Source organism: Spermophilus citellus (assembly GCF_964194105.1).
Source record: "Spermophilus citellus genome assembly, chromosome: 13".
Lineage (NCBI taxonomy): Eukaryota > Metazoa > Chordata > Mammalia > Rodentia > Sciuridae > Spermophilus > Spermophilus citellus.
The window spans coordinates 94,734,632-94,757,171 of record NC_138193.1 but is presented as its reverse complement, the minus strand read 5'-3'; the positions used below and the strand labels follow the sequence as shown (position 1 = coordinate 94,757,171).

The following is a 22,540-nucleotide window of genomic DNA, read 5'->3' as shown; positions in this document are numbered from 1 at the left end:
GCTTTCTACTCTTAGTTCAGGGTTGTTTCTGCTTGTCACATTTGGTTCTTCCAGAAAGGAGAACCAGTACTATCAAGGTAAAGATGTAAAGAAACTGATTTTGACTATGCACAAGGGTGTTTAATAATTGGTATTGTCCTATAATGTAAGGAACACATTTTGAAAGTAAGGAGGCCCTTGTTGCAAATGAATTGAAATAGACACCATGTAACTTCTTTATTAGAGATGCATGTTTTGAGGGATAGTTCTATGTCAGAAACAGCTGTAAGATATGTAGAGAACAATTCACCACACACTTTTTAGATATCTTATCTTGGTTAATTACTAATAATGCCCACTTTCTTACTCTACCCATTTTGGGTTATGTTTCATGTATTTTCCATCAGTCTTTACAAGATAATATTGAAGCAAATCCAAAGTATCATATCACGTCATCCATAAATATTCAATAAGTCTGTTAAAAATAAGGACAATTAAAAAAATAACTTTAATACTGTTGTCACACTATACAAATTAATATTAATTTTTAAACCTTCCATTACTACTCAGTATTCAAATATTCCTGGTGCTGTGTATGTACAGACATACATGTATGTATATATGCAGATATATGTACAATGTCAAATGTGTGTTTTATAGTTCGGGTATTTGTAGTGTATATGTTGTAATAGGTTGACAGGTCACTTAGGTCTCCTACTTATTGTCACCTTGTCCCCTCTACATGTTCTTTTGTTTTTGCCTTTTTTCTCTCATATCCTTTTTCCTGTTCTTATTTTTGCTTTTTGTTACTTCTTTTCTTTGTTTTAAATTTATTTGTGAAGACACAGGGCCATTATGCCACCTATATGGTTCATTTCACTGTGCTGTATATCCTGTATGAATTTGTAGTTTGATCTAGAGGCTTAGTCAGGTTCAGGTTTATTCTTTTCTTTTTTGTGGTACTAGGGGTGGAACCCAGGGCCTCACACATGCTAGGCAAGTGTTCTCCCACTGAGCTACAGTCCAAGGCTTTTTATTTTAGTATGAGACAGAGTCTTGCTGAGTTGCTCAGGCTGATCTTGAACTTGGTCTCCTCCGGCCTCTTGCCTCAGCCTCCTGAGTAGCTGGGATTATAGGTGTGTGCCACCATACCTGGTGAGGTTTATTCTTTAGGCAAGACTATTTCACAGTGTAACCTGTTCTTATTAGGAGGCCTTCTGTCTGGTTGTCTCTTTTTTGATGCTGAGAATTGGAATCCAGGGCCTTGTACATGCTAAGCATGTGGGTTGTTCCACTGAACTCCACCCCCGGCTTGGTTCTCTTTTCATGTAGCAGCCTTTAATGGTCTTTGCTTAGATTCGTTAAATTGCTAAGAGTTGCAAAATGATGATGTTCTGTCATCTCCTCTTCATTAATTAGCTGAAATACTTCTATAAAAAGAAAGTTTTCCTGTTCAAATATTTGGTAATCTGAGTATTGTTTCTTTAGGAAGAATTGCTGTTTTCCTTCATTTTCGGGTTTTCAAAATAATGAGGTTCCTTTGCTTCTTGCAAAGGTACCTATTGATTTTTAAAATATCATTAACTCATGAGTTTAAAGTGATTTAATATGACTCAATCTGTTACACTTATTATTGTTATTGATACTTAAATTGGCCCATCTTGGGCTAGTGGAAGCTTCCTCTTGATGGCCTCTGAAGCCTTGTTGGTATGATCCCTCCAAAGCCTTTGATAGCTTTTTGCTTTCTGGCATGACCAGATGTTTCAGGCTCCTCTTGTACTTTTTATTCTGGGCCTTGGGCCAGCCTTTCCACTCTTCTTCTCCCTGTTCCCCACCAGTTATAACTCTCATAAGAAATTGCTGTACTTTGCAAAAATATCTGGCTGCTTGTAGTGAACTGCTGAGCCAGGCTCTCCCAGGGCTCAGACTCTGCTGTCGGATTGATTGTTGGTATGTCAGGCAGCTTTTATAGCTTGAACTATTCTCCTTCATTTTAAGTTACTTTTTTTTGTTTAGTTTTTTCTTTCTTACTTGTCTTTTGGGCCCAGGTATACTGCCTTCCTTTACTAGTTGTGGGACAGAAATAGAAGCATTGAAGCTCTCTCATGGCACTGATCCTTGGTGGCCCAGACTGAGTGCTGGCTTATTGTGGGATTGTCATTTAACGAGCAGAACTGTCAGCAATGTGATTTTGAAAAATCACAGAGGGCCCTGGTGAGATATTAAACATTTTGTTTTCTCTAGGCAGAACATCTATTTCATCACTGAACAGCCAGACTTCCTTCCTTAGCTTGGATTCTAGAAACAGCAGACCCTGAGACAAGGATTTGGGCACGTGTAGTTCATTTGAGTGGTGATCCCAGGAAGCACAGTGAGGGACTGAGGAAGAGAGACAGGGGAGGGAGAGTCGTTTATTGCTGTGGGCAGGTGTGCTTAAATCCCATCAGCAACCTCCCAGCTGTGGAGAATTCTCCTTGGTGTTGTTCTAAGGAGAGGCAAGGAAGTTGTTCTGACAGCCACTCTTATCTTTTGTTCTTGGGGTCATTGGCTTTCAGCCAGTCCAGCATTCCCCCCCCCCATTTCCAAAGCACCCAAATTTGTCCATTTCTTATGTTACTACTCTGTTTTTGCCTTATACTGATTTTTTTTCTCTAAAATTGCTTTTTAAAATAACATGTACCTATAAAATTTTTGAAAGAGTTATACAATGAACATCTGTCTTTTATCTAATTTTTCAATTGTTAAGTGATTTTTGCCATTTTAAAAAACAATCTCTCCTCAAAAATGTGTATGTATATATAGATATGGGTATATAATATCTACCTATACCTAAATCTTTTTTCTGAGTAATTCAAAAGTAAATTGCAAACATGTTGATACTTCACCCCCTAAATACTTCAAGGAAAGAACACTTTTATTCTTTAGAACCTTAGTGCCATTATCACACTCAAGAAATTTAATATTGCATGGGAGGGAAAGGGGAAATAAGGATGAATGATGTTGGCCAAATTATATTGTTATATTGTATGCACGTACCAACATGTAATAATGAATCCCACCTTTATGTACAACAATAATGCACCAATAAAAATTGAAAAAAAGAAATTTAATGTTGACATAGTAGTGTCTTGTAAGTGGCCAGCATTCCCATTTCTTCAGTTTTCACTGATGTCCTTTTAGCTTCTCCCCACCCCATAAAAGATTATGGTATTATATTTACTGCTCATATCTCTTTAGTTTCTTTAATATAGAACAGTTCTCTTAGCTTTTTAATTCATTTTTGGGGACATAGACGATTTTAATATTTAGTTATTTGAGGACACTGAGTCGGTAAGTCTTTATATAAATGCTGCGATAACAGAAGTAGTAAATCTTGCATCTGCTCAAGAATGTTAAGAAGCAGGTCTACATTTTCATTATTTTTTAAAAAAATTTTAAATTAGTTGTTTTTAGATATACATGACAGTAGGGCGAATTTGGCATATTATACATACATGGGGTGCAACTCATTACAATTTTGTTCCCATTCTTGTGTTTGAACATGATGTGGAGTTATACTGGTCATGTATTCATATATGAGCTTAGGTAAGTTATGTCTGATTCATTCTACTGTCTTCCCTATTCCCACCCCCTCTCCCTTCCCTTCATTCCCCTTTGTCTAATCCAGTGAACTTTTATACTTCCCTTCCCTACCCTCCCTTGTTATTTTTTCACTTATGACATGAATGGTTTAGAAGAGTCCAGACCTGTTGCTTTGTAGAATTTCCCACAGTGTGGTGTGTGGGATATTCTTTGCATGATTGCATTGAGGTTTTAAAACACCTTTGTTAAGCTCCCTAAGTAGGTGATGGTGTGGCCTCCGTGTAGTCATCAGACAGTCTGTGTCCGTTTTCCTGTTGTAGCTGCTGCTGAGTTTGACAGCTTGGTTTAAATTAAGGTGATGTCTGTTAGATTTTTCCATCATAAAGATATTTTTTCTCTGTTACAATTAATTAGCAATCTATGGAGTGATGCTTTGAGACTGTATTCTGCTTCCAAATAACATTTCGTCTGAAGGTTTTAGTATCCATTGATGATCTTGTCTTAAATCATTTGTTTGTTAGTATTTATAGTTATTTTCATAATGTCATCTCAAAGGTCACATCTCCTAGATTAAATCCTTTATTGGAACAGAATCTTTTAAGTCTTTCTATTACTGACACCACTTACAATGGTATGTATGTTTAATATTTTTTTTGAGGGAATTGAGTGAATTAAGACTATCTCTTTAAAAAAATGAGAAAATCCATTAACCCAAACTTCTTACATGTGCCTTTTCCTCAAGTGTTTAGTACTTTACCATTTTTTTTCTATTGCTTCACATCTCAGAATTTTTTCATAATGTCCTCTAAATGGCAATGTCTCCTTTTCTTCTCTATAAGTGCAAAACTACTTATTTTGTACATTTAAGTCTATCTTTTAACCTAGGTCACTATGATAGTTAGCTTATAGAAAGTGAAGTGTAAGTGCATGGTGCTCTAGAGGCCACACCTGTGTCAGGTGTGTGAGTGTATGCCTGTGTATAAAATCAAGCTGGGCTGCTAAAGTTTATTTTTGTTTTCCTGCCTTTTTAATCTTTCAAAACAGTGATCATTACTGACTTGCTTTAAAATTATATTCAATTCCTAACCACTTTTTAAAGCTGCAACAATCGTAGAAAAGTTGAGAAAGCTTTCTTTCTTTTTATGATATAAGATTTATTGTGGCCATTAAAAAAGAATTGATAATAAATTGCTCTAATGAAACAGCTTGTGAATATGCATTAGAAGATTATTAGGATTAAAATTTTCCACAGTAGAATATTTATTGCTCAATAAAGGAATGCTAATTTATAGAATTTGGCTTAAAATATCATTATTGTATGCACTGAAATAAATATATGAAAATACAAGTTAAAAGTTCATTTAAAACACATTATAATGTCTGAAGATGGGACATTGTACCCTTTTCCTAATTAGTCTAAGTTTCTATGAATCAGTCACAAAGTAGAGTCTCTCAAATAAACAGATTAATCATGTAGCTTAATTTCCTGAAAGCTGTCATTAAAAACCACTGAAAGAATTGGGCATGTTTAACCTGGAAAAGACCAACTGAAGATGTGATCATCACCTGCAGATAATTGAGGGTCTTTTGTGTAGAAAACTGCTTAGAGCAGACTAGCATTAATGGGGAAAAGTGGTTGGTGGGTGCATTTTCTTTTTTTTTGGGGGGGGGGTACAAGGGATTGAACTCAGGAGCACTCGGCCACTAAGCCACATCCCCCAGCCCGATTTTGTATTTTATTAGTGACAGGATCTCACTGATTTGCTTAGCACCTCGCTTTTTTTGAGGCTGGCATCAAACTCACAATCCTCCTGCCTCAGCCTCCTGAGCGGTGGTGGGTGTATTTTCTTTTTCAATATAAGAAACAACTTTTCCTAGCAACAGAATGTGCTGCATAATGAAGGCATGATCCCATTTTACCTGGAGATGGTCATGGGAACCTGGATGACTTTCCTTTCTTCCCTTTGCCTCATTCCCTCTGCTCCCTTCTTCCCTAATCAGTGTTTCCGCTTGGTCTATGCTGTCTGGTACTGTCACTGTTAGCCACATGTGGCAATGTGGTCAGACGTGGCTAGTCTGAATCAACATGTGCTGCAGCTGTGAAGCACACATCAGATTCTGAAGTGTTAGTATTGGAAAGTGACATTGCTCACGAATCACTTTTATATTGATTACAAGTTGAAATGGTTTGTCTGTTGGCAATGTAAAATACATTATTAGGGCCAAGGAATTTTATTAATAATTAATCATTAAAAGATGAATTATCAGTTTCAGACAAGGAGAAATCCTCTCTTTCTCACTGGTTATAATTGAAAACCCCAGAATACCAGAGAATTCATGCAGCAGAGTGCCTGAGGATTCTGAAAAGGACCAAGCTGTTGATGCATTTGGCTGGATCTCATATATCTTATGCTAAGTGAAGGAAGCCAGTCTCAGAAGTTACATGACTTCTGTTGTTTGATGTTCTGGAAAGGCAAAACTAAAGGGACAAGGAACAGATCAGAGCTCGCCAGGGATGAGAGTTGGTGGGAAAGCTTAAATACAAAGTGATAGCATGAGGATATTTTGGTGGTGTATCCTAATCTTGGTGATACCATATTTATACATATCTATACATGAGATATAATAATCTTACATACAAAAGTAATTTTACTGTATATAAAATTTAACAACTAATTACAATTTAATTTCACATTTTTCTTTTTACTCTTTCAATGTGGATAGAATAAGTTTAAAATTGTGTGACATGCATTATTATTTCTGTTGCACAGTAGTATTTTAGATTTTAGAAATGCAAAGGATTTGGGATGGTCTAGTCTTGAGTGAAAGCTATTGTGGAATGAAGTCTTATAAGGAAAAGAGGCAAACCGAAATGACCTAAGTTTAGCTCCCACCCGACTTCCATCCTTTTTTCTACAGATGTTTTTTTGAGAGTGAGAGTCTAATCCATGCTAATTATGCCAGCTCTCAGCTATGATATTTCCTTATAGTCCCTGTTTCTTCATATTGGAAAAGAAATTCTGCCTTTCAAGACAAAAAGCGTACTGTTCCATGGAATCACTAACACATTAATCATTAACCATTGATGGTGTCCTTGAATTTGTAGGCAGAATGGCACTTGACAAGTTCTTCAACAACCTGTGATGATATCCTTATGATGAATGTTTAGGTCCATAGTACTATTGAGTAGATTTTATTGTTTAAATGATGGCACCCATGAGGTACTGATTAATTGGAACTGTGATTGCCATCAAGGGGGTTTCTGGCGCATGCTTAGCCAATTTGGTTATGATTTGAAGTTAGAGGCAGTGTCAAGCCCAAATTGGAATCGAATCTCAGAATATAATGATGAACTGTAAATAGGTAACTCTAACAAGATTGAAATATAATAGGGATAAATTTAAAATCCTGAAATGAATTCTGAAATTCAGCTGTCCCAATTAAGAATGAAGGATATGTATGTTAGCAGTAGTATATATGGAAAAATCTTGGGGGCTTTAGTTGTCAGGCAGCAGAGTCACCACTGATGTGGCTGCCAGAAAAGCTACTTCAGTTTGTTGTGGTGGTGTTTGTCAGTAGGAATTGAGTATCTAAAGCAAGGTATGGATTTTATTGTTTCCGTGTTCTCTAAAGCACGCCTGGAATCTTATATTTAGTTCTGGGTATTATCCTCTTAAGAGGGTGATGGACAAACTGGTGCACATTCAGAGTGGGGTGAGGAGGACGTTAAAGGAACCGAGACCAAATCAGATGAGCAATAATGAAAGAAACTGGGACATTTACCCTGGTCAAGGGGTGACTTCATGGCGAGGTTGAAAAAGAGGTCACAGGCATTGCCTTCAAATAATTGGAGGATTTTGATATCAAAAAGAAAGTATACTTGTTTCATGAGTTCTAAGAACCAGTGAGTGGAATTTTTAGAGAGGGGTGGGGGGGTGGAGAAACTATTAAACTTCATTGTAAAGAAACACTAGGTGTTTGAGCTAACTCTTAGGAATGAGTCACCTCTCTAAGGTCTTTTGTAAAACTCCATTGCTTGAACCTACCTGTCTTTTGAGAATTTTGTTGAGCCTAGTATTTCTGCAAGATTCTGGTTTCTACTTCCCAGAATCTTGGAATTTCATTAAGTAGTCATTTAATCCAGCAACCTGTAAGAATAATTTAGTTTCTTCGAAACTGTTTTTCTGAAAATTATTTAAACCCTAAATAGAGTGGCATGAGAACATTTCATTGTGGTAAATAAAGGAAGGAGCCTGTGGATAGGCTGTTTTTGATATTGGGGAGTAGGACACAGGATTCACTTGGCAGCTGCATTGACTGAGTCTTCCCAAGATATGGCTGACAACTTCTGATACAGCTGACAACTTCTGAAGTGTGTCCTCTGGCAAGGCACAAGCACACAGACTACCTCATGCATGGAATTTCTGAGATTGCACGTATGTGCCATATTGTAAAGCACTGTAGATATGCATTTTGAAATAAAGGAACTTCCACTCCATTGGTTCTTCTAGTTTAGCTTGTCAATTTTGAGGGAATAATGGAAAATAAGATGCAAAACTACCATTTTGTTGTTAGGTGGTCATAATGCTTCTAGACATTCTAGGAGTGTGTTTTTTTCTTTAACATTGCTTTATATCACCGCAGATCCTATTTTTCTTTCTTTGAACTCCTGCCTACTCTTCCATTTTTAAAAATTATATATATATATATATATATATATATATATATGAATTTTTAAAAATATATGTATGTGTATTTTAGTTGTAGTGGGCACAATACCTTTATTTTATATTTATGTGGTGCTGAGGATCGAACACAGTGTCTCACATGTGCCAGGCAAGTGCTGTATCACTGAGCCCCACCCCCAGCCCCATGCCAACTCTTCCTTTTTATGAAAAGTTGAAGTAAGCAGTATCCAAGTAACCTGTACTCAGGGTTCACATCATCTTCTCCAGGGTGAAATAAAGGAAATGCGGTGTTATTGTCCCTCCCTGTGATTTGTGTTGGTCTTTTCTCCACCATCTCTGCCTGGAGGTCAGGTACTCTGTTTCCTACTTCCTATATAACTCCCCAGGTGTCTAGTGTGCGCATCTGTGCATGGTGGGTTTTTAATAAGTGTACTTGACTGATTTACTGACTGTTCTCCATAGCAAGAAAACAATGCCACAGTCTATTTCAAAGAGACTGTATAGATTGAGGCAAAGTATTTAAGGGTTTTTTTTTTTTTTAAAGTTGAAGGTAAGAGTTTGAGAATTCTGAAGGGTAAGAGTGTGAGATTATGAAAGACATCTAAATTCCTTTTGTTTTGAAAAATACTCATATAATGTTTAACTACATACAGTATAGCAAAAAATTGAGTTATTTTGGCTGCCTAAAGTTTTTCTTTTCAAATCAACTAAAAATTTTTTAAAAATACACCTAATAACTCCTAGTATCTTCACTTAAAAGGACACATTTGATAATAGTCTTGAAAAGTAAAAGATTTTTGTCAATATTCATCTTATAAGAATATTCTCTGCAGTTTCTTTGCAGAGTTCCTTTAAATGCAGAATTCTTAAGATTTCATTTCAAGACAATTTTATTTATAAAAAAATAAATTTACCCATAACCACTCAGTAAACACTTTGTAATTTATTTGTGTTTAAGATCAAATTTCTTTAAAGTGGGTCACATTTTTACATCAAATTAAAAAAATAACAGCTTATTGAATATAATTCACATACTATGCAGTTCACCCTTTAAAGTGTACAATTCAGTGGTTTTTAGTACAATGTTGTACAACTATCAACACTAATTCCAGAACATTTCCATTACCACAAAAAGAAAACTTGCACTGGTTAGCATTTACCCCCATTTCTCCATCTGCAGCTTCTGGCAGTCATTAATCTACTTCTGTCTCTGTGGATTTGCATATTTTGGATATTTCATATAAATGGAACCATATAATAATAATACAACAAATGACCCTTTGTGTCTGGCTATTTTCACTTAGCATGATGGTTTCAAGCTTCATCTAAATTGTAGTGTGTATCTTTTTTTTTTAATTGTAATTGAATACTGTTCCATTGTATGTATATATCATATTTTATTTATACATTCAACATTGGGTGCATATATTACATTTTATTTATCCATTCAACACCTGATGGACATTAGTTGTTTCCATTTTTTTAGCCATTTTGAATAATGCTGCTACAAATACTCACTTGCAGGTTTTTGTGTTTTCAGTTTTCTTGGGTGTATACCAAGAGGAGAATTGCGGAGTCAAATGGTAACTGCATGTTTAACTTTCTGAAGGACTGCCAGACTGTTTTCAAAAGTAGCTATATCATTTTACATCCCTGCAAGCAGTGTATATAAGGGTACCAGTTCCGTATCTTCACAATACTGTTGTTATCTTTTTATTATAGCCATCCCAGTGGATATGAAGTGATGTCTTTGTGATTTTGATTGTACTTCCCTGATGGCTAATGATGTTGAATGTCTTTTCCTGTGCTGATTGCCCATATTTATATCTTGGAGAAACAATAAATAATACTCTTTGCCTGTTTAAAAATTGAGTGATGTATCTTTTTATTCAGTTGTAAGAGTTTTTTTTAAATATATATTCTACATAGGAGTCCTTTATCAGACTACGATTTGCCCAGTTTCCTCTGATTTTGTGGATTTTTCACTTTTTAGGTAGTGTCTTTGAAGGAGAGAAGCTTTTAATTTTGGTGCAGAATAACTTACCTTTGTTGTTTGATTTTTTAAAAAATGTCTAAGAAGCTATTAGGGTTCTCCACAGAGAGAGAGAACCAAAAAAAAAAAAGTATAAAGATATATGAGAATTGATTTATTAGGGGAATGACTCCTGTGATTATGGAGCCTAAGAAGTCTCATGATGGGTCCTCTGTAAGCTGTAGGCCCAGGATGCTGGCTTGTAGCATGGTACTGATCCAGTTGAAAGCCTGAAAACCACGGAAGGCAGTGGTATAATTCTCAATCTGAGACTAAAGGCTAAAGGACCCAGGGGTCAGCTGGTGTAAGTCCTGGTGGGTCTTCCCCACTTAGTTCACTCAGACTCACATGCCACTCTCTTTTGAAAATATGCTCATATACACTGGTAAAATAATGCTTTAGCAGTTTTCTAGGTATTTCTAGGTATTTAGGTTTCAAGTTGGCACCTAAAATTAACCATCTTAGAAATGATTGCCTCATCCAAAGTTATGAAAATTTGCTCTTATGCTTCCTGAAAGATGGATGTAGTTTTTGCTGTTACATTTTGCTGATCCATTTTGAGTTTGTTTTGTATATGGTGTGACTAGTTGGGACGGAAGTGTGTAGCTATCCAGTTGTCCTAGACCCATTTGTTGAAAAGATGCTTTATAAAAATAAAATTTTTAATTATGTAAAACATATATAACAGAATTTACCATCTTAACAAGTTTTACATGTACATTTCAACAGTGTTAAGTATAGTCACATTGTTGTGCACTATCCCCAGAACTCTTTTCATCTTGCAAAACTGATTCAGTACTAACTATTGAACAAAATCTCCCTATCCTTCCCTCCCAAGACACTCCACTTTGTCTCCATGTCTCATGTAAGTGGTATGATGTGACTTATTTTTGTGACTTATTTCATTTTCCATAATGTCTTCAAAGTTCCTTCATATGGTAGCATATGCAGAATTTCCTTTAAGGTTGAGTAATATTCCATTGTATGTGTAGAATACATATTTTTATCCACTCATCTGCTATTGGACACTGTGGTTACTTTCAGTTTTGGGGTATTATGAATCATGCTGTTGTGTCCAAATATCTCTTTGAGACCTTGCTTTTCATTTTTGGGGGGTCCATGGCCAGAAGTAGAATTGCTGGATCATATGGTAATTCCATTTTTAATTTTTAAGATGCTACCATTCTGTTTTCCATAGCACCTACAACATTTAACATTCCCACCAATACCTGCATTAGGGGTTCCAGTTTCTCTACATCTTCACCCACATTGGTTCTTTTTCTCTTTTCATTTCTTTTTGTTAGTAGTAGCCATCCTAGTAGTGAAAAGACTCTTTAGCACCTTTGTCAAATATCAATTAACCATAAGTGAGATTTATTTATTTATGGAAGATGAATTCTATTCCATTTATCTTTATGTCTATCCTTATGCTGCTATCCCACTGTGTTTATTGCTGTGACTTTAACAACTTTTGAAATTGTAAAGTAAAAATCCTTGAATTTTATTCTTTCTTTTTCAGGGTTCTTTTGGCTAATTGAATTCCTTGCATTTCCATGTGACTATTAGGATTGACTTTTCAATTTCTGCAAAGAATCCAGCTAGGATTTTGATATGGATTGCATGGAATCTGGGTATTGTTGCCACTGAGCAATATTAAGAATTTTGATTCATAAATGTGAGGTGCTTTCCCAATTATTTGGTCTTCTTTAATTTCTTTCAACAATGTTTTCTAATTTTCAGTGTATAAGTCTTACATGTCTTGTGTTAAATTTATTTCTAAGTACTTTGCTCCTTTTGAAGCTATTGTAAGTGAAATTGGTTTCTTAATTTCTTTTTTGGATTGTTAATAGTATAGAAGAAATGCAATTTAATTTTTGTACATTTATCTTGTGTTTGGCAACCTTGCTGAAACTGTTTATTATTATAAGTATTTTTTTGTGAATTCATTAGGATTTTTTATATGGAAGATCATATCATCTCTGGATAGAGTTAATTTTGCTTTTTCTTTCCAATCTGGATGCCTTTTTTTTTTGCTCTGGCTAGAGTCTTTGATAATGCTGAATAGAATCGGCAAGAGTGGATATCTTTGATTTAGATTTTTAATATTTACTGCTCTAGAAATAGTCATTACTGCTAGTGTTCTTTTGAGAAATTGAAAATCCACCTTCTGATCCTCTTATTATAGTAAGTAACTAAAGTAATAAAAATTCTACTAGAACATGTTATTTATTTTTTAAACATAAGGCACAATAGATTCCAGTTTGGCTTCTCCAAAACTCTCATGCCTCTGCTGTTTTTTTTTTCTAAAAGTAACTAAAGTAAATCAACGGAAGGAATTTTAAAAATGTATTTTTAAAGAATCTCATGGATCAAAAAGTCAAATGGATTTTCTTAAAGAATCATACTTGCTGTGTGTGTTTGAATAGATTGAGTAATCAGGACATTCATGTTGTCTCTGCTAGTGCTTTTTAGCAATGGCTTGTATGAATGCCATAATTGTTAGTGCTCATCATTCATAATAGCTAGAGTTGACAATCTGAGATGATCGTAGTAGAAGGAGAGGTGGTGCTTGTACTACTTTTGATAATTGAATTCTACACCTAACTTCCATAGGGTATATTTTTTTGCTTAAGCTTATTCCTAAGCTCCAGAAAGCTCTGGGAGCAATCCTCCTATCCTTTTTTCTTCTTTCTTCTTTGTTTCCTTCTTTCTTCTTTTTAGCAGTTCTTAGAATTTTCATTACATTGTTACTAGTCTGAGAAATAAAAAGTTGAAAGCCATGAGACTGGCAAATAACAAGTATTTCAATTATTTTAATGTCATGCTTTCTTTATTCTTTATTTTAGATTTTCTTAGTATTTAGATATTCAATTCAAAGAATGAATTTCATTCATGTTTTGAACAGTTTTTAAGTATACTCTATAAGTATTTTGCTTTGCTTTCTCAGAGACGTGAGATGAATGTAAGAATGCTTGTTTTTTGGATGGTTATAGTATGTTTAGGAAAACAAAGTAAAAGTACTTACCTTGTAGTGCTGTGTATGTTTTTTTGTGGTGCTGGGGATTGAACCTAGGGCCTTGTTCATATGAGACAAGCACTCTACCAACTGATCTATACACCCAGTCCTTGTGTATATGTTTTATTTTCCTCAATAAGTATCTTTGTATTTACACAGTGTGTATCACAGTTCCTCATATGTAGCTTTTGCTTATTATGATTTAAAAAAATTAATACAACAGTAAAACAGTAAAATAGAATTTATAATCAAATACTCAAGTGAGTGGGGTATGATAAAACTATATTATTGAATTCAACAAGTAACAATGATCAGTGTTTTCCAGGTTTCTTAGGGAAGGCTTTGTGCAAGAGAAGGTAATATGAGCTGGCTCATAAAGGATGGTAAGAACTGAGCAAGAGGAGAGAACATTTCTCCTGGGTGTTTTAGCATTTGAAGGGCATTCAGTGAAACTTACCAACTGGAAAGGAGATTTGTTATGGTTTGTTGATTGAGAGAAGGGTGGATAAATAGATAGGAACATATTTTGGAGGTATTAAATACAAGTTTGAGCTGGGCTTGGTGGTGCACACCTGTAATCCCAGCAGCTTGGGAGGCTGAGGATGGTGAGTTCATAGCCAGTCTTAGCAACTTAGTTAGGCCATAAGCAACTCAGCCAGACTGTGTCTCTAAATAAAATATTTAAAAGGGCTGGGGATGTGGCTCAGTGGTTAAGTGCTCCTGAGTTCAACCCCTGGTACCAAAAAAAAAAAAAAAAAAAAAAAAAAAAAAAAAGCTTGAGAAGTTTGCCTTTACTTTATTTGCCATTAGAGAATCATTGAAGTGTTCTGAGTTAGGAAATTTTGGGATAAAATAGTACTATAAGAAGACTTACTTGGTGATAGTGTATCTTATGGGCTGGAGGGCATCTAGTACTAGGATTCCATTTAAAGAGAGTATGATTGAGTTCTTTTAGTTTGCCAGCTTTTTAATAGCAGGGTTCTTTGATCTTCAGTGTCTAACATAAGTACTGAAGCAAAGTTTGAGTCTTTATAGGAAAAAAATCCTCATTTGGTGGGGGGAAGTAAAGAGATAACTTGTTTTATTTATGTGTGTGTGTGTGTGTGTGTGTGTGTGTGTGTGTGTGTGTATAGATGTTGTGTGTGTAAGTTTCAGCATGGGTCATTAAGGAATAATAGTGCTCTCCTTGGCAATAGGGTGAGGGTAGTTGGCTAGAGGAAGAGGGGTGGGAACAGGGACAGACATAATCACGTTTTTATGCTCGCTGAGTCTGACATTGAAATGCCTAGTACATAGAGATTTAAGGGCTCAAATTAGAACTGAAGTCTGAATGTTTAAATTTGGATATCATTATGTAGATTTATCATTCGAACAATAAAAATGATTGGACTTATAAACTGTAGTGTGCACGTGTTCAGAGGTTTATGTGCACTTATACAAATATATATACCCTGACACACTGAAACCCCAAATGGGTATTAAATTGTCCATAAACTAATCTTAGTTTTAGCAAAATGATGAGGACTGAATCTTCTGATGAATAAAGGGAAAAATGGAGTAAAAGAAGGAGACAGGAAAGAAATAAGAGGTAGGAGAACACAAATTTGCTAATTAGAGTTTGAAATTAGTCTTACATTTAAAATACTACTGCTATCAAGCATACTAGTACTCCTGTTTCACTTGTTGAGTACTTATTCTAGACATAAACTAGACATCTCTTCTCTTCTCATAACAAATTTGTGACATCAGTACTATTGTATTCCCCTTTCACTGATGAGGAAACTGAAGTCTAAAGAAGTTGAAACTTGCCCAAGATCTCTGAGCTAATAGATAAAAGAGTTTTATTTACATTCATTTTATTCCAAGACAAGTATTCTTTCCATTATACAAAGGTATGAATGTTTAATTTTTTGTAAGATATGAACTATGTTTATACCAAATCAGTTTTCAGTAAAAGCTTCTTAATTAGCAGGCACTGATTGGACAGTAATGTTTCCTATAAAAAGAATCAGCATGTATTTTGGATGGGGCAGCTTCAACTTTTTTACTTGGGTATTTATATTCACAGTCTATTCAACTTTTTTGATTGTGTGTTATGAATGTTAATTTAAAAGAAGATACCAGTTCTTTTATTTGAAGAATTAATCTTTCATAAGTATTGGTCTTATACATTTAAATTTCTTTAGGAAGTTTTTCTGGTATATTCTTCAGAACATCCATACGTTAACAAGGAAATAAAAAGGGCCTTCCATTTTCTTTTATTTCAGGGGATATAATTTTCAATGCCCAATACCCAGAGCTTCCCCCCGATTTTATCTTTGGAGAGGATGCTGAGTTCCTGCCAGACCCCTCGGCTCTGCACGTGAGTACTTAGACTCACTCAGATGTTATTTTTTGGTTGAAAAGAAAACAAAATTGGCTTTCAACAGTTGCCTAACAGATAACATTTGTCAAATGTGAATTTTTTGCCCACCCCACTTTTCTTTATACCATGAAATAAGTATAACTCTTCAGGTGCCAAAATAGTTAAAGAGGAGATTTTATTCATTGAAGTTTTAGTTTCAGATGATTTCAAATCAATGAAAATCTCCAGCATATTGGTTGAAGTACTTTTACTTCATTTTAGAGAGACATATTGAAAACATTTTCTTTGTTTCAACGTGGTATTTTATGCCTGCAACCAATTTTCTAATGTTTACTAACACTTCATCCCAGGGCTGGTTTGGAGAGTATTTCTTGGCTTTTAAAGAGTCTCTCTCTCTCTCTCTCTCTCTCTCTCTCTCTCTCTCTCTCTCTGTAGAAGTGAAAGTGGCAAATTTGGATTTGTATATGTATTATCTCAGTATCATTTATAAAAAGGGTAAAGACCAGTTTCAGTGGTCTTAACTAAGCAAAACCAAAATCTTTGTAGTTGAAATAAAATATTTCTGGAATTAAAGCAGCAATATTCCTTGTCAGGATAAGGGGTGGTGGCACTTAGCAGAGCACATGAGGTTTATATAAAAGTTGTGTTTTTCATGGCTGATGGAGGAAGACATGTGCCATTTTGTTTAAAAGGTTCTAACCAGACAAAAATGACTTGTCTTTCCCTTGTCAAATTCAAGTTTGTTGTGATATCTGTACTATCAGAGGTTTAATTGTTGTTTATAACTGTGTTCTTAGTTTTGTTTTCTGGAATCTTTTTGTGTCATTAAAGTTGTGTAATTAAATGTTTTGATGACTTTAAAATCTTTGTCCTTCGTCATTCATATTATTAAAGGGCAATCATTAACCAAAACTTGAAGAATGATTTTAAAATTTAGAACATAGCTATAAAAATGTCATTGGCTAGAGTAGGATGAGTATGTTGTAAAATTTCTAATAATTGAATATAAGCTCTTATTTTATTTGATTTTAACAGACTGTAAGTTAAATATGGCCCCTTTTAGAGGCCATGGGTCATATATTCACTCCATATTAAGGTTGAGATGCTTATCTGCCAGAAGATGAGACAGAAGTATATACTATCAACCTCTCTTGCCTTAAATCTGCCCAGTGGAGGGCATATGCTAGATGCCAAAGATGTATCACAGGCTAAGTGCCCTGGAATTTAAAGAAGGTGGTCAGAGAAGCTTTGCAGTATAGGTGAGGTTTATACTTATTCATGAAAAGTAAAGGGAAAATGAAAAGTGGCAGACTATTTCAGGTAGGGGGATGACATAAGAAAATGTGAAGAAGCCATGGTTTGTGTAATGTGTTGCAGAAAAAGGTACTGACAGATTGGTTGAAATGGAAGTTGATATAAGAAAGGGCTAAAAAGGGTGAGATAAATTGGGATAAGATTGTGGAGTACAGTGAATGCTGGACTAAGTGTCACTGAAGGAAATGATAGGAGACTCTCCTAATGGCAGTGTGGTCAATATAATGGATTAAGGAGTGATCGAAGACTATAGTTGAGGATTGTTATAAAAATCCAGGACATAGAGAAGGGGCTTTGAGCTAGAATGATGTAGGAGGGAACACTATGATAGAAAAGATGCGAAAGATGTGTTTACAACTTCTTTTTTTAGAATTGTTTTTATAATTTGTAGTGCATATCTTCAATATTGGCAAATATTGTGGGTGTAGAATTTAAAGAAAAGACCTTAAGATTCATCTTATTTCACTCTTCTATTTTAGTGCTGAGGAATTTACATGATTTATATAATTCTGTGTCAGAGCTGATATTGTAATTCTACTCTTTTGATGTTTTTGTCCCTGAGTATGGTTATCACATTTTTAAAAAAAATTAACTGAAAAAGAACAGCTGAAAAATCAGAGCACTGGATCAAGAGACAGACTGTAAATGTAGGGAAACACTTACTCTTTAGTGATAGTTAGTCTAAGGCCTGAGGTAGGATTACTTAAGGCTTCTTTGTGGGTCAGTGGGCTGGGCAGACCTGGATAAGCAAGCAAAGTACACCCCCGATAGCTGGGTGATGTCCAAATAGCCTGGGAAGTTACTCTTGATATCTGTCAGGTTAAAATGCCATGACAGGTTCAACCATAAGGCCTCCTACCCAGCAGACACTACCTGAGCACAGCTCACCTTGGAAGAGACTGTTCATTCAACTCTCAACAATTATGGTTTAATTCTTGGATTTAGTTCATACTTTCCTCCCTTTCTTGAAGTGCTCTCAGTACAGTGACTAATAACCTGCTTTTCTACATATGGTTCTGAATAAAGAGGGATTACATATTTCGTCACCCATGGAGAGGGAAATAGAAGGCCTTAGACATTTCTACTGAACTACACATTGCAGAAGGGAATGAATATGTACCCTTAGAGTCTGGGAGTGTAGTCCCAAGTAGTTCTGTGGCAAATATAGGATTTCCTTGAAGTGTCTGGATTTTATCTTGAAAATCCATGAAAATTTGCATTTGATTCTGAAATATTTATTAATAATAATATGATATTTTACCTGTATTTAAAAAAATTTTTTAGACATTGATGGTCCTTTATTTTATTCACTTATTTATATGTTGTGCTGAGAATTGAACCCAGTGCCTCACACATGCTGGGTGAGTGCTGTACCACTGAGCCACAACCCCAGCCCCTACCTGGATTTTTTTTAATGTAAAATATGCTATTAAATTATAAATATTTGAGAAAAAAATGGATTCTCCAGTATGGTCCATTGTGAGAAATGTAGTTTTAGAGAATATATGTGATCTCTTGTATAGACCAATTTGTTTAAACCTGCTGTTTCTCCCTGGGGGGAAAAAAAAAAGAAAAAAAAAGGAAAAGGATTTGAAATATTATAAGTAAAAGGCATACATAAGGTTTATAGAAATATGTGCAGGATTGCGATGTTGAATAAAGTCACCTCTTTCTAAACTCAGAATCATTATTCAATTTCCACTGAGGAACTCAAGATTTTCAGATGAATGTAAAACACTAGACAAATACCTAATGTAGAGATAGATGCCTCATAGCCACCAGAGAATCAAAAAATCATAGAGTAAGGGGCTTAGTGGTTCATTGATTCCTTATTCTGGATGTATATTGGAATAATTTGGGAAGCCTGTTAAAATAAAGCTTCCTGGACTCCACTGGACCTGGAATTAGATCCTTTGGAAATCCAAGGACTATTAAATTTTCTTGGCTATTTTTTTTGAATATTTATTTTTCAGTTGTAGTTGAACACAATACCTTTATTTTATTTATTTATTTTTATGTGGTGCTTAGGATCAAACCCAGGGCCTCACACAGGCTAGGCGAGCACTCTACGGCCCTTCTTGACTGTTTTTATGTACTAGTCTGTGAACTGTTAATTGGCAACCACTGACTGAATTATATCTTTTGTAGAAACTTCTCCAACAGAAGGCTGTTTGTCTTTTTGTTTTTCCTTTCTTTTTGTGGTGCTGGGGAGCCATCCCAGAGCTTTGCACATGCTAGGCAAGTGCTCTGCCACTGAGCTGCATCCCTAGCCCGGGTGGTTGCCTTGGCTTGCCATTATTTCCAGTGAGTATCACTTTCCATTTGGAGGACAGCCCTACTTTAAAAAAATAACAGTTTTAATGAGACAATTTATATACCTTACAATACACTTATTTAAAGTGTCTAATTCAGTGGTTTTTAGTATATTCATAAAATTGTGTAACTGTCACTACAAATTTAGAACATTTTCATCACCCCCAAGAGAAACCCTAAACCCACTTTTCCTGTCCTCCTTACCCTAGGCAACAACTAATCTGTATGCGTCTCTGTGGATATGCCTATTCTGGGAATTTTGTGTAAATGAAATCATATCATATATGATTCTTTATGGCTGACTGTCTTCACTTAGCATGATGCTTTCAATGTAGCATGTAACACTTTTTTTTATTGTCAAATAATAATCCATTGTATGCTGATACCACATTTCATTTTCCACTTGTCAGTTGATGGACATTTTGGGTTGTTTCCTTGCTTTGGTTATTATAACTACTGCTATTTATGGACATGTTTTTATTTCTCTGGGTTATATCCTTCAGGCTTGCAATTTACAAGTGGCTACTCTGTTTTAACATTTTGAACAACCACCAGAACTGTTTTCCAAAATCGTGTCTCATAGGGCTGGGGTTGTGGCTCAGAGGAAAGTGCTCGCCTAGTATGCGTGAGGCACTGGGTTTCATCCTCAGCAATAAAATAAAGGTATTGTGTCCACCTACAACTAAAAAATAAATATTAAAAAGTGCTATATCATTTTGTATCCCCACCAGCAGTACATTAGTTCCAGTTTCTTTACCCCTCACCAACACTTGTTACCCATGTGTTTAATAATACTGTTCTTGGTGGGTGTGAAGCAGTATTCCATTGTGGTTTTGATTTGTTTTTTGCCTTGATGGCTAATGATGTTGAGTATCTTTTCTTGTACTTATTGGCTATTGTATCTTCATTGGAGAAATGTCTATTCAGGTGCTTTGTTTATTTTTAAATTGAAGTTTTTTTTGTTTTTGTTTTTGTTTTTTTTGTACCAGGGATTGAACCCAGGGGTGCTTAACCACTGAGCTACATCCCCAATATTTTTTTTTTAATTTTGTAACAAAGTCTTGCTAAGTTGCTCAGGACCTTGCTAAGTTGCTGAGGCTGGCTTTGAATTTATGATCCTCCTGCCTCAGCCTCCTGAGCCACTGGGATTACAGACATATGCCACCATGCCCAGCTTATTTGTGCTTTTAATTATTGAGTTTTCAGATTTCTTAATAGATTCTGAGTACAAGTACTTTATCACACATATGATTTGCCAAGTTTTCTCCCAATCTATAGAGTTTTTTTTTAAAGGAGTGTCTTTTAAGTGACAAAAAATACTTTCAATTTGATGAAGTCCATTAAGCTAAGTTTTGCTTTTGTTGCTTGTGCTTTTGGTTTTATATCTAAGAAACCATTATACAATTGAAGATTATGGAAATTTACTCTTATGCTTTCCTTTAAAAGTTGTATAATTTTTGCTGTTATATTTAAATCTTTGATCCATTTTGAGTTAACTTTTTTTTGGAAACTGGGAGAAAATGAGGTATATCCCTTTTCTTAAATTTTTACAAAATTTTTAAATTAGTTATACATGACAGTAAATGTACTTTGATACATCATATATAATGGAGTATAATTTCTCATTCTCCTGGTTATATACTCCCATCTGTCGTGTGGTTATATATGTACATAGGGTAATAATGTCTCATTCATTCTACTTTCCTTTCTACCCCCTCCCTTCACTCCCCTCTATCTAAAGTAACTATTCTTACCTACCCCCAACCCCACATTTGAGTTAACTTTTTGGATGTGATTGCGGTTGGCAATGAACTTAATTGTTTTGCAAGTGGATATCCAGATGTCCCAGCACATTAGAAAGACTATCTTTTCTTCATTGAATTTTTTTGGCATTTTTTGTCAATCCTCTATTAACAAAAATGGTTATACATGTAAGCATTTATTTTGGACTCTCAATTCTATTCCATTGATCCCTCTGTGTACACTTATAGTACTGTGACTTTGTAATGAGTTTTGAAATTGGAAAGTGTGAATTTTTCGATTTCTTTTCAAGATTGCTTTGACTTTTATGGGTCCCTTGCATTTCCATATGAATTTTAGGATCAACTTGTGAGTGTTTACAAAACATCTAACTGAAATTTTGATAGGAATTATTTTGAATCTATATTTACTTTTTAAAATTTTTTTCTAGTTGCAGTTGGACACAATATCTTTATTTATTTATTTATTTATTTATTTATTTATTTATTTATTTATGTGGCGCTGAGGATCGAACCCAGTGCCTCGCATGTGCTAGGTGAGCACTCTACTGCTGAGCTACAATCCCAGCCCCTATATTTACATTTTAATGATGCTAACCCTTCCTATAATCAGAACATGAAATGCCTTTTTATTTATTCAGGCTTTCTTTAAATGTTTCAACAATGTTTTATAATTTCCAGACTGAGTTTTACACTTATCGTGCTATATTTATTCCTAAATATGCTACTCTTTTTGGTGCTATTATAAATGATTTTTATTTTCATTCTCAGTTTTTCATTATTACTATATAATGAGTTGATTTTTGTATCTTAACCCTTGTATCTTGTACCCATATAGTTCTAACTTTTAATGTGAAGTTTTTCTACTGAGCAAAAACATCTTTTTACAGTCATATGTTCTTTATTTTTTTTTCCTGCTTATTGCAAGGAGATACATTTGTTGAGAAAGCTGGATTACTATATATTTTGATGTTGAAATGGGAGTATAAAATGGTGATATTAAAAAAAAAATCTTAACTGATCTTATAGCATTTCCCAACTAGAAGTGGAAGCAGCTTTGCAGTAAACTCATAATATTTTTGAAAACTAATTTTAAAGTCAATACTACAAACTCTAGTAGATTTTCTTTATTACTTTATATTATATATGCTAATAATTCATTCATCAAACTGTTTAATTCAATCCTAATTGAATGTTAGAATGGCACTAGGCCATGGAGATGAGGCCTGGGCTCTGCGCTAGCAATGTTCCCTGGATAGTAGGGAAGAGACAGATGCAGAACTTTAACAGTGTGAGACGATCATGCAGATGCAACATTACTACATAGAGGAGGGAACAGTCATTTTGTTTTGATGGTAATCATGGAAAAATTTTAACAAAAAACATGAAAATGATCCACATGTGTTTAGAAGTATTTTTCAGGGCCTCTTAGAGTTGATTCTTGATTTAAGAGGTTGTTATTTGTAGAGCTTTTTTGCTGTTTGTACTTTT

At 34.9% G+C, this 22,540-nt stretch overlaps 1 protein-coding gene across 1 annotated transcript in view; it reads left to right on the top strand.

Annotated features, from left to right (window-relative positions):
* BABAM2 (BRISC and BRCA1 A complex member 2) overlaps positions 1-22,540 on the top strand; it is a 417,514-nt gene that overhangs the window by 86,412 nt on the left and 308,562 nt on the right. The window contains exon 4 of the mRNA XM_081264501.1: positions 15,565-15,659. Within this exon, the coding sequence (XP_081120627.1) occupies positions 15,565-15,659 (95 nt within the window). The remainder of the gene's footprint in view (positions 1-15,564; positions 15,660-22,540) is intronic.